The sequence below is a fragment of the Pristiophorus japonicus genome, chromosome 10 (assembly GCF_044704955.1).
Source record: "Pristiophorus japonicus isolate sPriJap1 chromosome 10, sPriJap1.hap1, whole genome shotgun sequence".
NCBI lineage: Eukaryota > Metazoa > Chordata > Chondrichthyes > Pristiophoridae > Pristiophorus > Pristiophorus japonicus.
In genome coordinates, this window is record NC_091986.1 from 94,254,463 (window position 1) to 94,276,652 (window position 22,190).

Sequence of the window (22,190 nt, forward strand, 5' to 3'; positions counted from 1 at the left end):
ATCCTGGAGAAGTTCTCGGAGGGTGAGGACTGGGAAGCCTATGTCGAACAGCTAGACCAGTACTTTGTAGCCAACGAGCTGGACAGAGAAGGAAGCGCTGCAAAAAGGAGAGCGGTCCTCCTCACGGTCTGCGAGGCACCGACCTACAGCCTCATGAAGAATCTTCTGGCTTCGGTGAAACCCACAGATAAGTCGTATGAGGAGCTGTGTACCCTGGTTCAGAGCATCTTAACCCGAGAGAGAGTGTGCTGATGGCAAGGTATTGGTTCTACACGTGCCAGCGATCTGAAGGTCAGGAAGTAGCGAGCTATGTCGCCGAGCTAAGGAGACTTGCAGGACAATGTGAGTTTGATGGCCACCTGGAGCAAATGCTCAGAGACTTTTTTGTACTGGGCATTGGTCACGAGACCATCCTACGAAAACTTTTGACTGTAAGGACACCGGCCCTCAGTAAGGCCATTGCGATAGCACAGGCGTTTATGTCCACCAGTGATAATACCAAACAAATCTCTCAGCACACAAGAGCTAGCAATGTTCATAAATTAACTGGAACTGTGTTTGCGAGCAGAAATGTACAGGGCAGAAACCATGAGTCTGCAACTGCCAGCAGGCCTCAGGTGACCCAGATGACTGAGTCCGCAACAAAGGATGAATGCAAGGCAATTCACACCTTGTTGACGTTGTGGAGGCTTCCATTCAGCCTATTCATGCCACTTCAAAGGGTATGTTTGCAAGAGCTGTGGAACAATGGGGCACCTCCAATGAGCTTGCAGACTAGCTGCAAGCTCTGCAAAATCTGCTAACCACATGTGGCAGAGGAAGATCGGTCCATGGTGGATCAAAGCAATTTCGAGCCTGAGAGAGAGATGAGGCAGATGCTGAAGTACACGGGGTGCACACATTTTCGACAAAATGTCCATCTATAATGCTAAACGTAAAATTGAATGGCTTACCCGTAGCAATGGAACTGGACACTGGCGCTAGCCAATCCATCATGAGTAAAAAGATGTTTGAGAGACTGTGGTGCAACAAGGCATTCAGACCAGCCCTGAGCCCCATCCACACGAAACTGAGAACGTACACCAAAGAGCTTATCACTGTCCTGGGCAGCGCCATGGTCAAGGTCACTGACAAGGGCATGGTGCATGAACTGCCACTCTAGATTGTCCTGGGTGATGGCCCCATACTGCTTGGAAGGAGCTGGCTCGGCAAATTCCGCTGGAACTGGGATGACATCCGAGCGCTATCATATGTCGATGAGGCCTCATGTACCCAGGTACCCAGGTTCTTAAAAAATTTCCTTCCCTTTTCGAGCCAGGCATTGGAAACTTTTCCGGGGCGAAGGTGCGGATCCACTTGGTCCCAGAGGCACGACCCATTCACCACAAGGCGCGAGTGGTACCTCACATGATGAGGGAGAGACTGGAAATCGAGCTGGATAGGCTGCAACACGAAGGCATCATCTCCCCAGTGGAATTCAGCGAGTGGGCCAGACAGATTGTTCCAGCACTCAAAGGTGATGGCACAGTCAGGATATGCGGCGATTATAAAGTAACTATTAATCGTTTCTCGCTACAGGACCAATACCCGCTACCTAAGACAGACGACATATTTGCGACGCTGGCAGGAGGCAAGACGTTCACCAAGCTCAACCTGACATCGGCCTACATGATGCAGGAGCTGGAGGAGTCTTCGAAGGGCCTCACCTGCATCAACACGCACAAGGGACTATTCATCTACAACAGATGTCCGTTTGGAATTTGGTCGGCTGCAGCGATCTTCCAGAGAAACATGGAGAGCCTACTCAAGTCGGTACCACGCACGGTGGTCTTTCAGTACGACATATTGGTCACGGGTCGGGACACCGTCGAGCACCGACAAAACCTGGAGGAGATCCTCCAGCGACTGGATCGCGTAGGGTTACGGCTGAAGAGGTCGAAATTTGTCTTCATGGCAACAGAAGTAGAGCTTTTGGGGAGAAAGATCGCGGCGGACGGTAGTCGGCCCACAGACGGCAAGACAGAGGCTATCAGGAATGTGCCCAGGCCACAGAACGTCACGGAGCTGCAGTCGTTTCTGGGACAACTCAACTATTTTCTACCGGAGTTAAGCACCCTCTTAGAGCCCCTACATGTGTTATTGCGTAAAGGTGAGAACTGGGTATGGGGAAAAAAAACAAGTAATTGCTTTTGAGAAAGCCAGAAACATTTTATGCTCCAACAAGCTGCTTGTATTGTATAACCCGTGTAAAAGACTTGTGCTAGCATGTGATGCGTCGTCGTACGGAGTCGGGTGTGTATTACAACAAGTCAACATTGCAGGGAAGTTGCAACCTGTCGCTTATGCCTCCAGAAGCTTGTCTAAGGCCGAGAGGGCCTACAGCATGATTGAGAAAGAGGCATTAGCGTGTGTGTTCGGGGTAAGGAAAATGCATCAGTAGCTGTTTGGCCTCAAATTTGAGCTGGAAACCGATCACAAGCCCCTCATATCACTGTTCGCTGAAAACAAGGGGATAAATACTAATGCCTCAGCCAGCATACAAAGGTGGGCACTCGCGCTATCAGTGTATAACTATACCATCCACCACAGGCCAGGCACCGAGAACTGTGCTGATGCTCTCAGTCGGCTACCATTGCCCACCACAGGGGTGGAAATGGCGCAGCCTGCAAACTTGTTGATGGTGGCGCAGCCCGCAGACTTGTTGATGGTCATGGAAGCATTTGAAAATGATAAATCACCTGTCACGGCCCGCCAGATTAGGACTTGGACCAGTCAAGATCCTCTGCTGTCCCTAGTAAAAAAACTGTGTACTGCATGGGAGCTGGGCCAGCATCCCCGTTGAAATGCAAAAGCTAATCAAGCCATTCCAGTAGCGAAAGGACGAGCTGTCCATTCAGGCAAACTGCCTGTTGTGGGATAACCGCGTAGTGCTACCCAAAAAGGGCAGGGAAACATTCATCTCGGATTTCCACAGCACACACCCGGGTATAGTCATGATGAAAGCGATAGCCAGATCCCACGTGTGGTGGCCCGGTATCGACTTTGACTTAGGAGAGTCCTGTGTACGGCAATGCAGCGTGTGTGCTCAGTTGAGCAACGCGCCCAGAGAGGCACTACTAAGTTTGTGGGCCTGGCCCTCCAGACCATGGTTGAGGATCCATGTCGACTATGCGGGCCCGTTTCTTGGTAAAATGTTCATGGTGGTGGTGGATGCTTTTTCAAAATGAATTGAATGTGAAATAATGTCGGGAAGCACCGCCACCGCCACCATTGAAAGCCTGAGGGCTATGTTTGCCACCCACGGCCTGCCTGACATACTGGTCAGTGACAACGGCCATGTTTCACCAGTGCCGAATTTAAAGAATTCATGACCCGCAATGGGGTCAAACATGTCACTTCGGCCCTGTTTAAACCAGCCTCCAATGGGCAGGCAGAGCGGGCAGTACAAACAATCAAACAGAGCCTTAAACGAGTCACAGAAGGCTAACTCGAAACCCGCCTGTCCCGAGTACTGCTCAGCTACCGCACGAGACCCCACTCGCTCACAGGGATGCCCCCGGCTGAGCTACTCATGAAAAGGACACTTAAAACCAGACTCTCGTTGGTTCACCCCAAACTGCATGATTAGGTAGAGATCAGGTGGCAGCAACAAAATGTAAACGATGGTCGCACCACTATGTCACGGGAAATTGATCTGAATGACCCTGTGTATGTGATAAACTATGGACATGGTCCCAAGTGGATCGCGGACACGGTGATAGCTGAAGAAGGGAGTAGGGTGTTCGCAGTCAAACTAGATAATGGACAAATTTGCAGAAAGCACCTGGACCAAACGAGGCTGCAGTTCACAGACTGCCCTGAACAACCCACAGCAGACACCATCTTTTTCGAGCCCACAACACACACCCAAAGGATCAACGACACCATCCCGGACCAGGAAATCGAACCCATCACACCCAACAGCCCAGCAAGGCCAGGATCACCCAGCAGCCCTGCAGGGCCAACAACACGCCAGCCCAGCGAGGGCACAGCCAACACACCAAAACAGACATTTGTACAGAGGCGGTCCACCAGGAAAAGAAAGGCTCCCGACCACCTCACCTTGTAAATAGTTTTCACTTTGACTTTGGCGGGGAGTGATGTTGTGTATCTGTAAAGCATGCACTCCCATCTTCCGCCACCAGGGAGCGCATCCCCTGAAGTCCCAAGGGATCCCAGCATCCCTTGGGAGCACTGTATATAAGCCGGCCCCTGAGGCCTGTTCCTCACTCTGGAGTGTCTTAATAAAGACTGAGGTCACTGTTACTTTAACCTCCCTGTGTGCAGTTTCATCTGTGTTCGGAACACAATAGACACCATGAAGTGTTTGCTGTGAGATGTTCACCTACGAGAAGGTCAAATACAATAGAGGGAGTGAAGAGATGCAAAATCTGTCTGTTAATCAGTGAGGCTAAGGAAAAAGTTATGCCCTAAGAGGTCAAGGTACAGGAACTTACAAGGACAGGCAGAAGTGAGACTCCTTTCAGGTTAAGTGATATTATCAGATTAGCATCAGACCTGGATTAAGTCTGATAAAAGAAGCAACAAATGTAGGAATCTTTGCATAACTACCCATGAGATTATTTTAACTAACAGATACAAGGCACTGTCCAACACTATAGAAGGTAATAAGGTCTTAGAAAAAAAAGGTAGTTAGAAAGCCATAGAAGACTGCCTGGAAAAAAGACATAGCCCCGTTTCTGCTGGTGAGTTAGGTTTTAATTAGGGCTATGGTTTGCAGGTCATAGAGTCATAGGTGATTCTTTGTTCAGGAAAGTAGATGGTGATGTATGTTGTAAGGACACTGCTTATAAGATGGTGAGTTATCTACCTGGAGCTAGAGCAGTACATATTGTGGAAAGGTTAGAATGGATACTGAAGGATTCAGGTAGAGATTCAGTAATGATAGTCTTCTAGGTTTAAATAACATAGGAAAATATATAGGGGCCTTAAAGGCCAAATATATCAGGATTGGGTAGAGAAGGCAAAGTAATGTTTTCTGGTGTACCTCCAGTGTTAGGGAAAGGAGAGAAGTACAGCTGAATAATTGAGGAGGTAAACGAGTAGCTGGCAGCATGGTGTGAGAAAAACAATGCTTCCTTCATAAATAACTGGATATCCTTCCAGAATAAAATGGACTGGTACAGCAAAGATGGACTACAGTTAAACCAAGTAAGCACAAAAAGACTTGTCAAAAAGACATCAAGGCAACAAAAATGATTTAACGTAGACAGGTGTGGGGGAGGGATGGGCAGAAAGAAAGCAGAATCACAGATTGAATCAACTAGCTGGTATGGATTCAGAAACTCAAAGGGTCACATGAACTGGAGACCAGGAATATGCAGATAATGAGGAATGTGAGAGGAGGCAAATATATAATATGATGTATGTACACACTACAAATAAGATGTAGAAACTGGAGCCTGTTGTGGCAATAGGGAATTACGATTTGGTGGAAACATCAGAAACATGGCTAAATCCAGAGGATGGAAATTAATACAACATTCGAGGTGTAGAATGTTTAGGAAAGACAAAATAGACACCAAAGGAGGTGATGTAACCCTATATATCAGGGACATCTGGGAGGTAAAATAATTTGATCTTGTGGGAGATAGAAGGCTACAAAATGAATTACTCTATTTTGACAACTCTAATATTAAAAATTCAAAGCAATACTCTACTTAATCTGGTATTCATTAATGACGCAAAAATGTACACAAATGTAGGCTGTAGTGCCCCCGAGAGACAATGACTAGAGAATGATAACCGTTAACATTATCTAAGAGACATAAATAACCAAGACCAGGAGACAGGTACATAACTTTAAAAGGGCTACATTCAATGAAATGAGGGAACAACTAAAACAAATAAATTGAAGATGTTTGTTCAACAACACTTAAGCGAAACACCTTTAAAGGTAAAATGCTAAGCACGAAGGCAATATTCTCTGTAATTTTTTGGAGGGCCACGTAGCCGCTTTAAGAGGCTGCGTGGCCTGTTCAAAATACCGTGCATGCATGGTTTTTCTATTTAAAAGCTGGCAAATCGGCTGCACGGGACCCCTGGAGAGCCACACAGCTTAATGGGAACATTGCTTGTAGGATAATTACATCGCCAAAAGCAACAAGAAAATGTGACTCTAAATAGATTAGCAAACAAATTAAAAGTGAGATACAGAGAGATGCCACGAGATGTTCCAGCAAGATCTGGCCCATTAAAAGGGTGATTAGAGTGACAAAGAAAGATCTGGAAAAAAGCATAGCAGCTGAGGTTAAGCTTAAGAGTAAAAGAAAATTCAGTGCCATATTACAAGAGGTCAGAGAAAAGGTGAAAACCATAAAAGATACAACTGGATTCAAAACAGCACAAAGTAACAAATATTCTGAATGATTACTTCTTCCAAGTATTCACAAGGGAAGACGCGAGCAACACGCCAGGGGTGTGCTGAGGCCCCATAGGGTTCCAAAATGGCGATCGCAGCACACACATTTCTGATGCGAAGCGCACTGGCACCATATTGGTAAATGGGTTAGTGCACACACACTTAGGGAGAGAAATTGGCCTGGTTTGTGCCTCCCATTAAAGCCTGCGGGGGCAGTAACGGGGCACGAAGGGGCTACCGACAGGGCACGGTGAAATCACCGACGCTAGCAAACTACCCAGGCGGTTTTACGCAGGCGCTAACACTTACCGCCTCGCTCTTTTGTACCCCAGAGATCATGACATCATCCGGTGCGCAGCGCCCCGTTACTAGCCCAGATGTGATATTCGTTCCCGCCCCTTGCAGCATCGCTGGGCATCAACAACAGCAGCTGCAGGAGGCATTGTCACCTCGACTGGCTGCTTGGAAAGTGCTAATTAAAGGCAGTAGTGGTCAGGTAAGGCAAAATGTATTTATCTCCCCATTCTGGTGCCTCCTGATTTCCTTAGCCTCAGCAATTGCTCAGCCCAGCACTCTCCTAGAGTGCTTTGGGCTGCTATGCACGTAGTGCAGGTGACGTGGCCCAACATAGGCAGCATGAAAACTCATTCACCCCCACATTGGCCCTTCCCTTTAAGGGAGGGAAGGAGCCTGTACAGACAGCAGCGCTGCACTGAACATTGCTCAGCGCTCTGCCGATACCACCCCTCTCACTCCCTTTAGCACTCTAAGGGAAATGGTAGCGCTTGATTTAGCACTTCACTACCCTCTTGGAGCGCTAAAGTGGAAGTATCCATCAGCTGCAAATATTTTTCGCCCGGCGATACTCTTGCGCTGCAGAAGTTATCGTCCCACACAGGGTGCGACGCAATTTCTAGCTCTTAATGTCTATCGGAAGTATGCAGAGAAAGCAGATCATGACGTCAATCAGCGTGCAACGCTGATTTGATGCCAGTGCTGCCACTTTGGAGATGCCAGCTCAAGCCAATGTCCTCTATTAACTGTGCACAGCTGAACAAGCGTTCAGCAGCATGAAGGAACCCCCACGAATGTTCCCTATAAGTTGCGTGGCCACGTGGTGCTCCAAGGCTCCCACGCAGCCGGATTTAGAATATGAAAACCCCCGTACATACATGGTATTTTGAATGGCCCGCGCCAAAAAAACTTATAGGGAACATTCCCCCCAGCAAAGCTATTTAAAAGGATCATCAACTTTCATGACTTCAACGCTTCTGCACAAACCAGTTGTTCCCAGATATGGGTGCACTCGTAGTCTTTCCTCTTGGAATCGAACATGACTGAGAGAATGAGCAGAGATCACGCAGAGCAGGACAAGCTGCTAGAAGAGGGAGGAAGAGAAGGGCTCTCAGCTGGAGGCTATTCTACTCAGGTGTTCAGGGAGAAATTCACCTACCTGAACCTCAGCGACGACCAATGTTTGAGATGTCTGCGCTTCTCTAAGGAGTTTGTCACTGAAATCTGCCAACTGCTGCAGCTATAACTCCAATCTCAGAGCAGGGCAAGTACTGCATTGCCAGTGGCTGTGAAGGTGACCATGGCTATGAACCTTTACGCGTCTGGCTCCTTCCAGGCTGGTGCTGGAGATATTAGCAACACCTCACAGTTTGCCATGCAGTGTTGCATAAGGGAGATCATTGCAGCTCGCTATTCAAAGAGAGGTAACTTCATTTCATTTCCTATTGCCAGAGGGAAGCAGGCTGAGTGAGCTCGAGGATTTGCAAGGATTGCAGGCTTCTCCATGGTGCAGGGTGCCATTGACTGCATGCACATTGCTTTGCGTGCGCCACATGTCAACTCTGAAATGTACCTGAACTGAAAGGGATTCCATTCTCTCTGTGCAGCTAATGTGTGACCATAGGCAGAGCATCATGTAGGTCAATGCCCAGTATCCTGGCGGCAGTCATGATGCATTAATTCTGTGGCAGTCCGATGTCCCAGTTGTATTTCAGTCACCACGGCAAACCAAAAGGGCGACAAAGGCTATCCACTGACGTTATGGCTCATGAATCCGGTTCGCAACCCAAGCACACATGCGTAGCATGCATACAATGAGAGCCATTCTGCTCCAAGAAATCTGAAATAACAGACCATTGGCATGCTGAAGCAACGATTCTGCTGCATGGACCGCTCTGGAGGAGCCCTGTAGTACTCGGCTGAGCGAGTCTCAAGATTTGTGGTGATATGCTGCCGCTGCACAACCTTGCCATCATGAGGGAACAGCCCTTGCCACTACCTATCAGACAAGAAGCTGAGGAACAGGAGCATGAGGAGGAGGAGGAGGAAGAGGTAGGAAAGGCTGCAACTTAGACAGCCTTTTTCTGCGTGGCTGTATATGAAGAACTAATTCCAGTGCAATACCAGTAACTTCAACCCCAATTCCCCATTCACCAACAATCCCACACTTCTTACCTTCCCTCTGTCATTGACCATCACATCGTCCTCTTGGCCACAACGCAAAAATAAAACTCAACACAAAATACACATTCCAAACCATATTTAGAAATTAAATCATGCCATATTGTATACAAAATGAAACTAATTACCCTTGTGCATTCCCTTAGTTGATGTCTTCCGTGTGCCTTTGCCTGTCCTAGTGCTCCTACGAAATGCTACCCCAGTAGCTACAGCATGGATGGTAGAATGCTGCTGACTTTCAGTAGAGAAGACTGCAGATGGCCTTGGATCTTGAGCATCTCTGGGCTTAGCCCAGCTTCAGAATGCACCATCTTGGCATGAGCAGCAGCAGTCTGGGCTGGCTGACAGGCAACAGCAAGGGCACTGGCGGAGTGCCGGAGTGGGAATACAAATGCTGGCATCCTGAGAGAGGACAGCAGGTTCGTGCTCCACGGAGCCATTACCGCTCCCTCAGGGCAGCGCCTCAGCAATCCTAGTAAGCTGCTGGAGGAGATTGTTGGACTGCTGTGACACCCTGCAAGCCTCTTTGAATACTGGTATCCAGAGCCATGATAGCAGCAGTCTGAGATTACATGGCAGCAAGCTAAGGTTGCATGACAGCAATATGAGATTGCACTGCTGCACTCAGACTTTTGGTGGAAGCTGCTTGTGCGGCAATGGAAGCTGAGACATTGGCCATCAGGCATTGCAGCATGATTGGTTCCACAAGTATCTGAACTGGTGTTGGAGCCACTAGTTCCATGCTGGAAAGGATAGGCTCCAAGCTTTGCAGTAAGCCCTGTGCCAAATTAATGCTGGACTCTTCCCTGCTCCTTGACATTGAACGCAGGCTTTTTGGCAGTCTTCCCAATGCACCAAGCATTTTGTTGTGTACACCCATCAGCCTTTTTCTGTAGTCTGATCCATCGAAGTCCTTATCTGAATCCTCTGCAGTAGAACCCGTGTGCGACCTCATCCTCCAGTGAGCTGGCACATGCGCTATCCTTGCCTCCTGTCCTGGCTGCAGCGCACTTGTGCCCAGTGTCTCACCATGTGCAGATCCCGCCTCTATGCTTATCCTCTAAATTATGTGCAGTGTCAGTATCTGAACTGGTGGCTGCAAGTGTGAAATCGAGTGACAGTGTGTCTTCATCATCACTGTCGTCTTGGTCTTCCTCCACTGCCTGAGCAGGTTGCAGTTCTTTGCTATCTGACAGGAAAAAGAGACAAGGGTAAGGTTGTGGTGTGGAGATAGCGTAAAGTAAGAATTGCATGCTTACACCATCTGCAGCTTATAAGCTAGAAGAGATTGTGGGATGAGAGGGAAGTGGCATATGAGAAGGAGGATTAGGTATGAGGATACCGTCATTTTCAATGGATTCAGCCCAGTAAGTAGCCATGGCCTCTGCAATGGCTCTTCCCACAATGGCCAATACTGTCTCCTCCATGGGGGGTTAAAACATGCAGGTGCACGTCTCTCCCTCCGGTTAGCTCCTGCTGTGCGCTACCTTCTCCTGCAAGGGAAGTGTATCAGTAAGTGTCCTGCAATTTGTTTGGGTGATGTGGTTTAATAGCTGGTAGTATGTGCAAGGTGTGAGATGTGGATGTGAGGCTTGCAACAGTGCTAAATTTATAAGGGTGAGGTGAAGCATATGAATGTGAGGTATGAGTAATGATAGAGATTGTTGATAGGTGAGTGGTGGGTGTGGTGAATTGAGCAGTGGCTCAGGCCAGTGGTGCAGTTGGTAGGATACGGCATTTGAAGATGCATTCATTGACCTTGACCACGCGTGTGAGGACATTAAACTTCTTGCGGCACTGCATCCAGGTCCTTGGGTCTGAACACCTGGCATTGACCTCCACAGCTATTTGTCCCCACTGCCTTCTCATCGTGTGTCAGGAGGGCCTCCCTGCCCCCCCTGTGGATACAGGATATCCCTCCTCCTTTTCACCTCTAGAGCAGCGTCGGAAAGCCTTAGTGCACATTCTCTCCCACGATTAGCCATTGTTGCTTGTGGCACAGCACTATTCCCAGTGATCTCAGCACCTCCAGCAGCCACAATGCACCTTGCCTTTAAGAGATGCAGGCTAGCATTAAGTAGTGGTAGCAAGTAACAATATTGGGCCTCTTGCGTGCAGCCAACGAAAAGCGGCAACAAAGTTGGCGTGCTGCTTGCATTACACTGAATGAGCACGGGATAATCATGCATCACGATCCCCGTGCCTGTTTTTGGGGGGCAATCCACTTCAGCCCCCACCCTCTTCAAACAAAGATATCCTCAGTATAATCAACCATAAATGAAGTGAAAGTTGTTGACAGGCCACCTGAGCTCAAAACAAATAAATCTCCTGGGATGCCCTATAATATGGGCATTAAAGGCGAGTCATGTTCATCGTTTTCAGGAAGTGGCTTCTTAAAGGTGAGCTGTTAAAATTTTGATTGCTACAACCAAAATTGTCAAAATGGGTATTGCCTTCAATGCTCCTCTATCTAGGAAGCAATAGAAGATGAATGAAGTCATGTTATTTTAGTTAATCTGCACAGGAGTTGGTTAATCTGCACAGGATACTGCACCTGGTATTAGCCACTGAGCCAAGTTTACATATTTAGGTACAAGTACATGGGAATTCCAAAGAGAAATACCTTCAAAGACCACAGGCTAGAATCTCCATTATTGTGCCATGCATAACGCCCTCTTATCATCCATTTTAATGCTGAAATGACATGCAACGCCCATATATCGGCCATTTTGGCACAAAATGGAAACTGACGGGCATTTTTCGGAAACTTATCGACGAGCGTTACTTTCCCCACGTGCTTAACGCCGGGAAAAAATATTACCGCTCGCCCACTGTTTTTGGGCGGAATCATCAGAGTGAGCAAAATCAACGCCCATAATATCGCCCAGCATTACTTTCTGCATGGAATTAACGGCGAGATTCAATAATACCGACCGCCCACTTTATTTTGTCGTAAAAACCACAGTTGGCGAAACTAACACCCAGGAGACCGCCCAAAACTTTCACCACCTCAGACAAATATTGCCCACAATATCGCTCTCTGAAAAAAACGCCCACAAAAAGTGGAACTGTTCTGAACTAAAGCCAGCGGTGTGGCTGCCATTTTTAAAATCGCAGGTCGCTTCATTCAAAAGGCTGCTTCAACTTCGGGGGAGTTTGCATTGATTCTGGAGTTCTTCTCAGGTGAAGTGACCATCTCAACAGACATATTTTCTGACTTTGGACTATTAGGGGTTTACTCTAGGTGTATTTTAGTGAGGAAATTATTGCTTTTGATCAATCGCTATTATACTTTCATTGCAATGGGGCCTGCATCGATTAATACGCAGATGCTGCAGAGTGCAGATGACTCAATGTGTGATGCGCATCATTATGTCCCTAATTTAAGACATGCAAGAATGAGGAGGAGGGCGTGACCATACACACTCCGCACGTACAGGGAAAAGAGGTCTTACCTCGACGTGTCCGACCACACCTGCCGTCAGAGACTGCACTTCCACAAGGTGGTGATCAATGAAATATGTGAGCTCATCAGGCCAGATATGCAGCCTGCCATCAGGACATCAGTGTCGGCCAAGGTCAAGGTCACCACAGCACTGTCTTTCTAGGCGTCCGGTTCCTTTCGGGCCTCCGCGGTTGAGATTTGCCCTCTGTCTCACCATGCAACCCATCGCTGCATTAGACAGGTCACGGAAGCCCTGTACGTGAGAAGGATGGACTTTATCAGCTTCCCCATGACCACGGAGGCTCAGACTGACAGGGCTGGAGCATTCTACCGCATTACTAAGTTCCCCAGGGTGTAGGGAGCTATACAGTGCACTCACATTGCCATGCGGCCATCTTCTCAGGACCCGGAGCGTTTTCATGACAGAAAGAATTTTCACTCCCTGAAGGTCCAACTAGTTGTCGACCACAACCAGATCATACTGGCAGTGAATTCCAAATGTTCGGGCACCTTCGATGAGGCTAACATCCTGCGTGAAAGCGCTGTCTCTGACATCTTTAAAGGTCAGCCACAAGGACAATGCTGGATGCTTGGTGATAACCGATATGGCCTAGCCACCTGGCTGATGACCCCGCTGCATGACTCCCACATCGAGGCAGAGAAGTGATACAACCGGAGCCACAGAGACACACACAATGTGGTCCATAAAACAATAACTGTGCTTAAGCAGCGCTTCAAATGCCTGGACCACTCAGGAGGGGAGCTACATTACAACGCTGAACAAGTAGGTAAATTCGTGGTCGTGTGCTCCATGTTGCACAACCTGGCTATCAAGAGGGGACAAGAATTGCCAGAAGGGACTGATGCTCCACCTCAGGAGAGAGAGGAAGAGGAGGACGAGGGGCTGGATGCTGACCTAGGGCCAGACAATCAGGCTGGCTATGCAACCATGCCCACGTCCCCCTCCAGACCGCAGGAAAGGGCCCGTGGTGGCTACATAGCTGCAAGACTCTTACGTGAGGAGCTGATAGCTGAATGATTTGCCTGAAAGAACGTTGATGTGAATGACAACGCTGACACACTGCTGTGTGTGTGAAGCTCAGACATCAATGGTGCCCATCACCTTGATGCCAGTTAAAGTTTACGTTGATTGCTTACGTTTTATTTAATCCTTTCATGTTAAGGAATCACCAGTGCGTAACGGTCCAGCTATCTGAGACAATGCGCAACAAGGATACATTCAATTAAAAAAATGTTATACCAACATTGGTCTGAAATCATAAATATCACAGGCAACAACAGCCAACTGCCGCCCACACCCTATTTTTTCCACCATTTACATCAATTAAATGTTTAACATGTCCAGCAACACAGAATAAAAAGGCAAAGCAGGAGGGTGGTCCCCTCCCCCCATACAACAAATTGCATACACCCAGATGGAGATAGCTTCTTCTGTAAAAGGTGACAGGACGACATGGCATGAGATCATTGCGTGATATAATTGCTAGGTACTGTCACAGAGACTGATACAACACATAACCGACAGATGTAATCATGCTTATTATGATAATTATCATTCTTTACCTAAAGATGTGCACCGTGACCGCAGGCTTTGAGTACAACATTCCCGGTAAAAGTGGAAGACCTCACATCTGCTGATAGTCACTTATGACTGTTACAAATCAAATTATATAAATACATAAGTACATGTAAATCAATGAAATACTTACTCTTGCGGATCCCACAAGGTCGTTCTATCGTTTGCGGCATTAGTTGCCCTCATGCACCTCGTTGGTCGCCGACGAGACCGCCTCTGCTATCTCAGTTCATATCTTCTGGTCGGTCTTTGGAGTGGGCTTCCCATACCCTCCCTGTGACAAATCACCCCAGCGTAACTCGACCTCCTACAGGAAGGAGGCATTTGCCTCATCCGAGAACCTCCTTGCTCTTTTGCGCCCTCCAATGTGCTCCTCTTCCAGCTCACTGCTCTCTCCAGCATCAGTCTCCACAGCGTGCTGTGATGTCTTCTCCTCTTCTCCATTACAGGCCAAATATGTGGCTGGTAACAGCTAATTTTTGTTTCCCTATTTCCTGTGAAGCTCTAAAGTCTCCCTCCTTCTTCCCGAAGCAGCCACACCAAACCAAGACACGCCTTCAGTCCCTCTCATCTCCCTCTCTCTGTCTACTCTTCTGCGCATGTCATGATGACCTTTGACCTCCTGAATCGCAGGAATCGAGCGATGCCATGCCGTTGCTAAGGACGGCGACACTTTACGGCAGAAGGCCAGCGAGATTTAACGCTATCGGCCATTTCATATTGCTCGCGGTTACGCCCATTTTAAAAAATGGAGACTAGGTGCTTTGAAAATGGGCGAGAAGCCAGCGATCTGACAACCCATTTTTACCGCCCACGCCGGAAATAACGCCCATTTTTGGGCGATAAGCACAAAAATGTAAAATCTAACCCCACGGACCAATATTAACGGGGAGATGAGCTGGGAGTGGGGAAAATAATGTGAGGTGGGGGGGGGGGGGGTCTGATATCGCATGGGAAACCCAAAAGTAAGTTTAGCGCTTCGGTTAGTGGCTTTTTATTTCAGCCACCTCATTATAATTTTTCTTCTAGGTTTGCTGTCCAAACCGTGGCAGCGGGCGTGATGACGACCCACATGACGTAATCGCAACTCCAGCATTTAAAGTGCCAACCGAAGATGTAATTTGGAGGAGTTGGAGGTAATAGAGGATCAACTTCAACAACAGATTCAAGACATTCAAAGGATGCTCCCTGGTTCACTGATGCCTCCCTTAATGTGCTGCTGGGGGCTGTGAAGAGCCAGAGGGGCATACTATTCCCCAGCAAGGGTAGGAGAAAACCAGTGGCAGAAATGAAGAATGTGTGGTTGGAGGTTGCCCAGGAAGTGAGCAGCAGGAACATAGTGCCACTCTCCTGGATGCAGTGCTTTAATGACCGAACCAGGTCAGGAGAGGTGAGTGCAGTTGCACATTCACATACATCCTGCTGTGCGCATCATCCCAACCCCTCACTCTGCCTTCTCAAGCCTACGCTATCACATCACTCCTTACATCAACTTACCTTGCACGCTTATCCATCATTCTCTGTCTATGCACTTCCTCACATCCCCATCTATCCATCCATCACTGCTACTCACCCTCAACCTTATGCAATTTCATGCCTCTCCCGGATACTCACCCTCACCAAATGCACTATATCTTCATGTGAACACATGCCATTACCCTCACTCATAGGTATGTTCTTTCCTTTGTTGCAGGAGAAGAGAACACAGAACATGAGGGAGAGGGAGACAACTGGAGCTGGTCCTCCAAACATCTCACAACTGTCAAGCGCAAAGGAGCAGGCACTGGAAATCATTAGAGTTTTGGTGTCCCTGTCCATCAGAGATGGGGAGACAGGGAGCTCCAAGCTAGCTGGTGACACAATTAAATATCAGCGACCCACATGTCATATAGCACTCAGTTATGTTAACTCTGTTGTCTTCGTAACACAGATGAGACTGCACACAGGGACGTTAAAGTAACAGTGACCTCAGTCTTTATTAAGACACTCCAGAGTGAGCAACAGGCCTCAGGGTCCAGCTTATATACAGTGCTCCCAAGGGATGCTGGGATCTCTTGGGACTTCAGGGGATGCGCTCCCTGGTGGCGGAACATGGGAATGCATGCTTTACAGATACACAACATCACTCCCCTGCCAAAGTCAAAGTGAAAACTATTTACAAGGTGAGGCGGTCGGGAGCCTTTCTTTTCCTGGTGGACCGCTTCGGTACAAATGTCTGTTCTGGTGTGTTGCCTGGCGTATTGTTGGCCCTGCAGGGCTGCTGGGTGAGCCCGGCCTTGCTGGGCTGTTGGGCGTGATGGGTTCGATTTCCTGGTTCGGTGTGGTGTCGTTGATCCTTTGGGTGTGTGTTGTGGGCTCGAAAAAGGTGGTATCTGCTGTGGGTTCTTCAGGGCAGTCTGTGAACCGCAGCCTCGTTTGGTCCAGGTGCTTTCTGCAAATTTGATCATTGTCCAGTTTGACTACAAACACCCTATTCCCTTCTTTAGCTATCACCGTGCCCGCGATCCACTTAGGACCATGTCCATAGTTTAGTACATACTCAGAGTCATTCAGATCAATTTCCCGTGACACAGTGGCGCGACCATCGTTTACGTTTTGTTGCTGCTGCCTGCTCTCTACCTGATCATGCAGGTTGGGGTGAACCAGCAAGAGTCTGCTTTTAAGTGTCCTTTTCATGAGTAGCTCAGCCGGGGGCACCCCTGTGAGCGATTGGGGTCTATTGCGGTAGCTGATCAGTACTCGTGACAGGCGGGTTTGGAGTGAGCCTTCTGTGACTCGTTTAAGGCTCTGTTTGATTGTTTGTACTGCCCGCTCTGCCTGCCCATTGGAGGCTGGTTTAATTGGGGCCGAGGTGACATGTTTGATCGCATTGCGGGTCATAAATTCTTTAAATTCGGCACTGGTGAAACATGGCCCATTGTCACTGACCAGTTTGTCAGGCAGGCCGTGGGTGGCAAACATGGCCCTCAGGTTTTCAATGGTGGCGGTGGCAGTGCTTCCCGACATTATTTCACATTCAATCCATTTTGAAAAAGCATCCACCACCATCAGGAACATTTTACCGAGAAATGGGCCCGCCTAGTCGACATGGATCCTTGACCATGGTCTGGAGGGCCAGGACCACAAACTTAGCGGGGCCTCTCTGGTCGCGTTGCTCAACTGAGTACACACGCTGCATTGCCGTACACAGGACTCTAAGTCAGAGTCGATACCGGGCCACCACACGTGGGATCTGACTATCGCTTTCATCATTACTATACCCAGGTGTGTGCTGTGGAAATCTGAGATGAACGTCTCCCTCCCCTTTTTGGTTAGCACTGCGCGGTTACCCCACAACAGGCAGTCTGTCTGAATGGACAGCTCGTTCTTTCGCTGCTGGAACGGCTTGATTAGCTCTTGCATTTCAACGGGGATGCTGGCCCAGCTCCCATGCAGTACACAGTTTTTTTACTAGGGACAGCAGAGGATCTTGGCTGGTCCAAGTCCTAATCTGGTGGGCCGTGACAGGTGATTTATCATTTTCAAATGCTTCCATGACCATCAACAAGTCTGCGGGCTGCGCCACCATCAACAAGTTTGCAGGCTGCGCCATTTCCACCCCCGTGGTGGGCAATGGTAGCCAACTGAAAGCATCCGCACAGTTCTCGGTGCCTGGCCGGTGGCGGATGGTATAGTTATACACTGATAGCGCGAGTGCCCACCTTTGTATGTGGGCTGAGGCATTAGTATTTATCCCCTTGATTTCAGCGAATAGGGATATGAGGGGCTTGTGATTGGTTTCACCTCAAATTTGAGGCCAAACAGGTATTGAAGCATTTTCTTTACCCCGAACACACACGCTAATGCCTCTTTCTCAATCATGCTGTCGGCCCTCTCGGCCTTAGACAAGCTCCTGGAAGCATAGGCGACAGGTTGCAACGTCCCCGCAACGTTAGCTTGTTGTAACACACACCCGACTCCGTACGACGACGCATCACATGCTAGCACGAGTCTTTTACATGGGTTATACAATACAAGCAGCTTGTTGGAGCATAAAATGTTTCTGCTTTCTCAAAAGCAATTACTTGTTTTTTTCCCCATACCCAGTTCTCACCTTTACGCAATAACACATGTAGGGGCTCTAAGAGGGTGCTTAACCCCGGTAGGAATTTAGCAAAATAGTTGAGGAGTCCCAGGAACGACCGCAGCTCCGTGACATTCTGTGGCCTGGGCGCGTTCCTGATAGCCTCTGTCTTGACGTCTGTGGGTCGAATGCCGTCCGCCGCGATCTTTCACCCCAAAAACTCCACTTCTGTTGCCATGAAGACGCATTTCGACCTCTTCAGCCGCAGCCCTGCGTGATCCAGTCACTGGAGGACCTCCTCCAGGTTTTGTAGGTGCTCGACGGTGTCCCGACCCGTGACCAATATGTCGTCCTGAAAAACCACCATGCGTGATACTGACTAGAGTAGGCTTTCTATGTTTCTCTGGAAGATCGCTGCAGCCGACCGAATTGCAAACAGGCATCTGTTGTAGATGAACAGTCCCTTGTGCCTGTTGATGCAGGTGAGGCCCTTCGAAGACTCCTCCAGCTCTTGCGTCATGTAGGCCGAAGTCAGGTCGAGCTTGGTGAATGTCTTGCCTCCTGCCAGCATCGCAAATAGGTCGTCTGCCTTCGGTAGTGGGTATTGGTCCTGTAGCGAGAAACAATTAATAGCTACTTTATAATTGCCGCAAATCCTGACCGTGCCGTCACTTTTTAGTACTGGAACAGTCGGGCTGGCCCACTCGCTGAATTCCACTGGGGAGATGATGCCCTCGTATTGCAGACTGTCCAGCTCGATTTCCACTCTCCCTCATCACGTGAAGTACTGCTCGCGCCTTGTGGTGAATGGGTTGTGCCTCTGGGACCAAGTGGATCCGCACCTTCGCCCCGGAAAAGTTTCCAATGCCTGACTCAAAAAGGGAAGGAAATTTGTTAAGAACCTGGACATGTGATAGCGCTCTGATGTCATCCCAGTTCCAGCGGATTTTGCCCAGCCAGCTCCTTCCAAGCAGTGTGGGGCCATCACCCGGGACAATGCAGAGTGGCAGTTCGTGCACCGTGCCCTCGTAGGTGACCTTGACCATGGTGCTGCCCAGGACAGTGATAAAGCTCTTTGGTGTACGTTCTCAGTTTCGTGTGGATGGGGCTCAGGGCTGGTCTGAGTGCCTTGTTGCATCACAGTCTCTCAAACATCTTTTTACTCATGATGGATTGGCTAGCGCCAATGTCCACAGTTCCATGGTTATTGGTAAGCCATTCAATTTTACGTTTAGCATTATAGGTGAACATTTCGTCGAAAATGTGCGCACCCCGTGTACTTCAGCATCTGCCTCCTCTCTCTGAGGCTCGAAATTGCTTTGGTCCACCATCGACCGATCTTCCTCTGCCACATAGTGGTTAGCAGGTTTTGCAGAGCTTGGAGGTGCCCCATTGTTCCACAGCTCTTGCAAACCCTTTGAAGCAGCATGAATAGGCTGAATGGAAGCCTCCACAACGCCAACAAGGTGTGAATTGCCTTGCATTCATCCTTTGTTGCGGACTCAGTCATCTGGGTCACCTGAGGCCTGCTGGCAGTTGCAGACTCGTGGTTTCTGCCCTGTACATTTTTGCTCGCAGTTCCAGTTAATTTATGAACATTGCTAGCACTTGTGTGCTGAGAGATTTGTTTGGTGTTATCACTGGTGGACATTAACGCCTGAATATCGCAATGGCCTTACTGAGGGTCAGTGTCTCTACAGTCAAAAGTTTTCGTAGGATCGTTTCGTGGCCAATGCCCAGTACAAAAAAGTCTCTGAGCATTTGATCCAGGTAGCCATCAACTCACATTGTCCTGCAAGTCACCTTAGCTCGGCGACGTAGCTCACCACTTCCTGACTTTCAGATCGCCGGTACATATAGAACCGATACCTCGCCATCAGCACGCTCTCCCTCGGGTTAAGATGCTCCCGAACCAGTGTACACAGCTCCTCATGTGACTTATCTGTAGGTTTCACCGGAGCCAGAAGATTCTTCATGAGGCTATAGGTCGGTGCCCCACAGACTGTGAGGAGGACCTTTTTGCAGCGCTTCATTCTCCGTCCAGCTCGTTGGCTACAAAGTACTGGTCTAACGTTCGACATAGGCTTCCCAGTCCTCACCCTCCGAGAACTTCTCCAGGATGCCCACAGTTTGCTGCATCTTTGCATTGGATTTGTGTACTCGTCGCCAGTTATTGTGTTCCTAACACAGATGAGACTGCACACAGGGAGGTTAAAGTAACAGTGACCTCAGTCTTTATTAAGACATTCCAGAGTAACAGGCCTTAGGGGCCGGCTTATATACAGTGCTCCCAAGGGATGCTGGAATCCTTTGGGACTTCAGGGGATGCGCTCCCTGATGGCGGAACATGAGAGTGCATGCTTTACAGATACACAACAGACTCGATTTCAACAGTGAGTAAAATACGATTATCTTCACAATGATGACGTAATATATTCTTACCTTGCCAGGACTAATTCATGTCTTTTATCTCTGATAGGACCTTCATGCATGTATCAGATGTTGATGAAAGTCACCGGCGACAATTCCTCAGAGGAACTGAGTCCTTCTAAGGGTATGCCGTCACAGGATTCATGCATACCATGGACCAGCTCAGATAATCGCACTTCGATGGGACCACATCGCCCAATAGTTGGATTTTGAGTTGGTGACTCACACTTCACAAGTGAGCAAGAGCAGATGTTGGTGACAGGGTCAGCAGTGGAGAGTCTGTGTCGGAGGACGCAACCTTCTTCAAGCTCTGTTCAGGTGGACACAGATGCTGTACCCGGCGGCTGTCGATGAAAAGAATTATTGAGCAGCAGCTGACAATGTACGATGCACTGACAGACAGAACTTCCAAGATCACTGACCAGGATTGCAGAGAGAATGGAGGAGTCTGCCTCAAGCATCACATGGGATTGCAATGATGTCTTTTTGCATGGATAGTGTGGCCAACTCCATGGACCATTAAAGGCAGTAATCAACTAAGTCCATGCATGTCTTGACCATGGCTGTGCAGACTCTGGATGCCAACATGTCTACTATTTTAAATAGGATGACAGATACCTTAGTCTTGGTCTTACAATGCTCCCCGAATCTGCACCAAAGTGCTCACCACCACAGTGGTAGCAGTCAAATGCAGCTGGACCATGAGAAGGATGATGTCAAAAGGGGACATGGAAGTGGGAATGGAAATGCTTCCACATCACCAAATGCCACCCTACCCCTCAATCAGTAGCTTCCTCATTTCCCAATGGCCGAGTCTACCCCTGCACAGGTGGCCAAGAACATCTCAGCAGGCAGAGCAGGGATCTCAGCAGCCTGCCTCTACCTCTGCTCAAGCAACAGGTGTTGCACCACATAGGAATAGTAGGAAAAGGAAGAGTTGCATAAGGGTATGCACATGGGGGTATGAGAAAATGTTGTGTTGTTAAGTTTCTGTTGTATTGTTAGGTTACATAAATATTATTTAGCACCACTTTCCCATCTTGTCCATTCTTGGGTGCTGGATGGCAAGTCGCATTTTAACTTGTTCGTTGATGAATGGGCAGACATGAATTAACGGGGACCAATGGGGGGATGTGAAAGGGGTGGTTGGTTATTTGCAGGACTGCTTTGTATTGGTGGTATTGGGGGTGGGGGACGGAACAAGTGCTTATGACGTGGGTGACATGGGTCCACTGGTGCAACCTAAGTAAACCTTGGTCATCTCTGGTATCCTGGCAGCAATGTGATTAGCTGGGGGTGCATTTCCCTTATCACTCTCCTCAAGGCTACCCTCGCTAATTTGCTTTGTCTCTGTAGTATCCTCCAGCCCCACAACCCCCGAGATATCTACGCTCCTCTAATTCTAGCCTCTTGATTTTAATCAGTCCACCATTGGTGGCTGTGCCTTCAGCTGTCAAGGCCCTAAGCTCTGAAATTCCAATCCTAAACCTCTTCATCTCGCTTTTGTTCTTTAACACGCTCCTTAAAACCTATATCTTTGACTAAGCTTATACTCATCTGCCCTAATATCTCATTATGTGGAGCACTGTCAAATTTTGTTTTATAACACTCCTGTGAAGCACCTTGGGACCAATGTTCCCTGTAAGCTGCGTTTTGTTCGACACAGCCTGTTTCTTTCAATGCGTGGTCCCTTTAAATTTCTGCGCATGCGCAGTATTTCCAATGTTAAAGCTTGTGAGCAGCTTGTGCGGGACCTTGT

At 48.5% G+C, this 22,190-nt stretch overlaps 1 protein-coding gene across 9 annotated transcripts in view; it reads right to left on the reverse strand.

Moving 5' to 3' along the window:
- Nucleotides 1–22,190, reverse strand: part of LOC139275031 (cilia- and flagella-associated protein 300-like) — a 106,458-nt gene that overhangs the window by 17,679 nt on the left and 66,589 nt on the right. Inside the window, exon 6 of one of the 9 annotated variants that reach the window (XM_070891911.1) lies at nt 20,518–20,775. The exons of the other annotated variants lie outside the window; for them this stretch is intronic. Coding sequence (XP_070748012.1) covers nt 20,661–20,775 — 115 coding nt within the window. The 3' untranslated portion in view covers nt 20,518–20,660. Of the gene's footprint in view, nt 1–20,517; nt 20,776–22,190 lie in introns of those variants that run through there. 9 annotated transcript variants of the gene reach the window in all.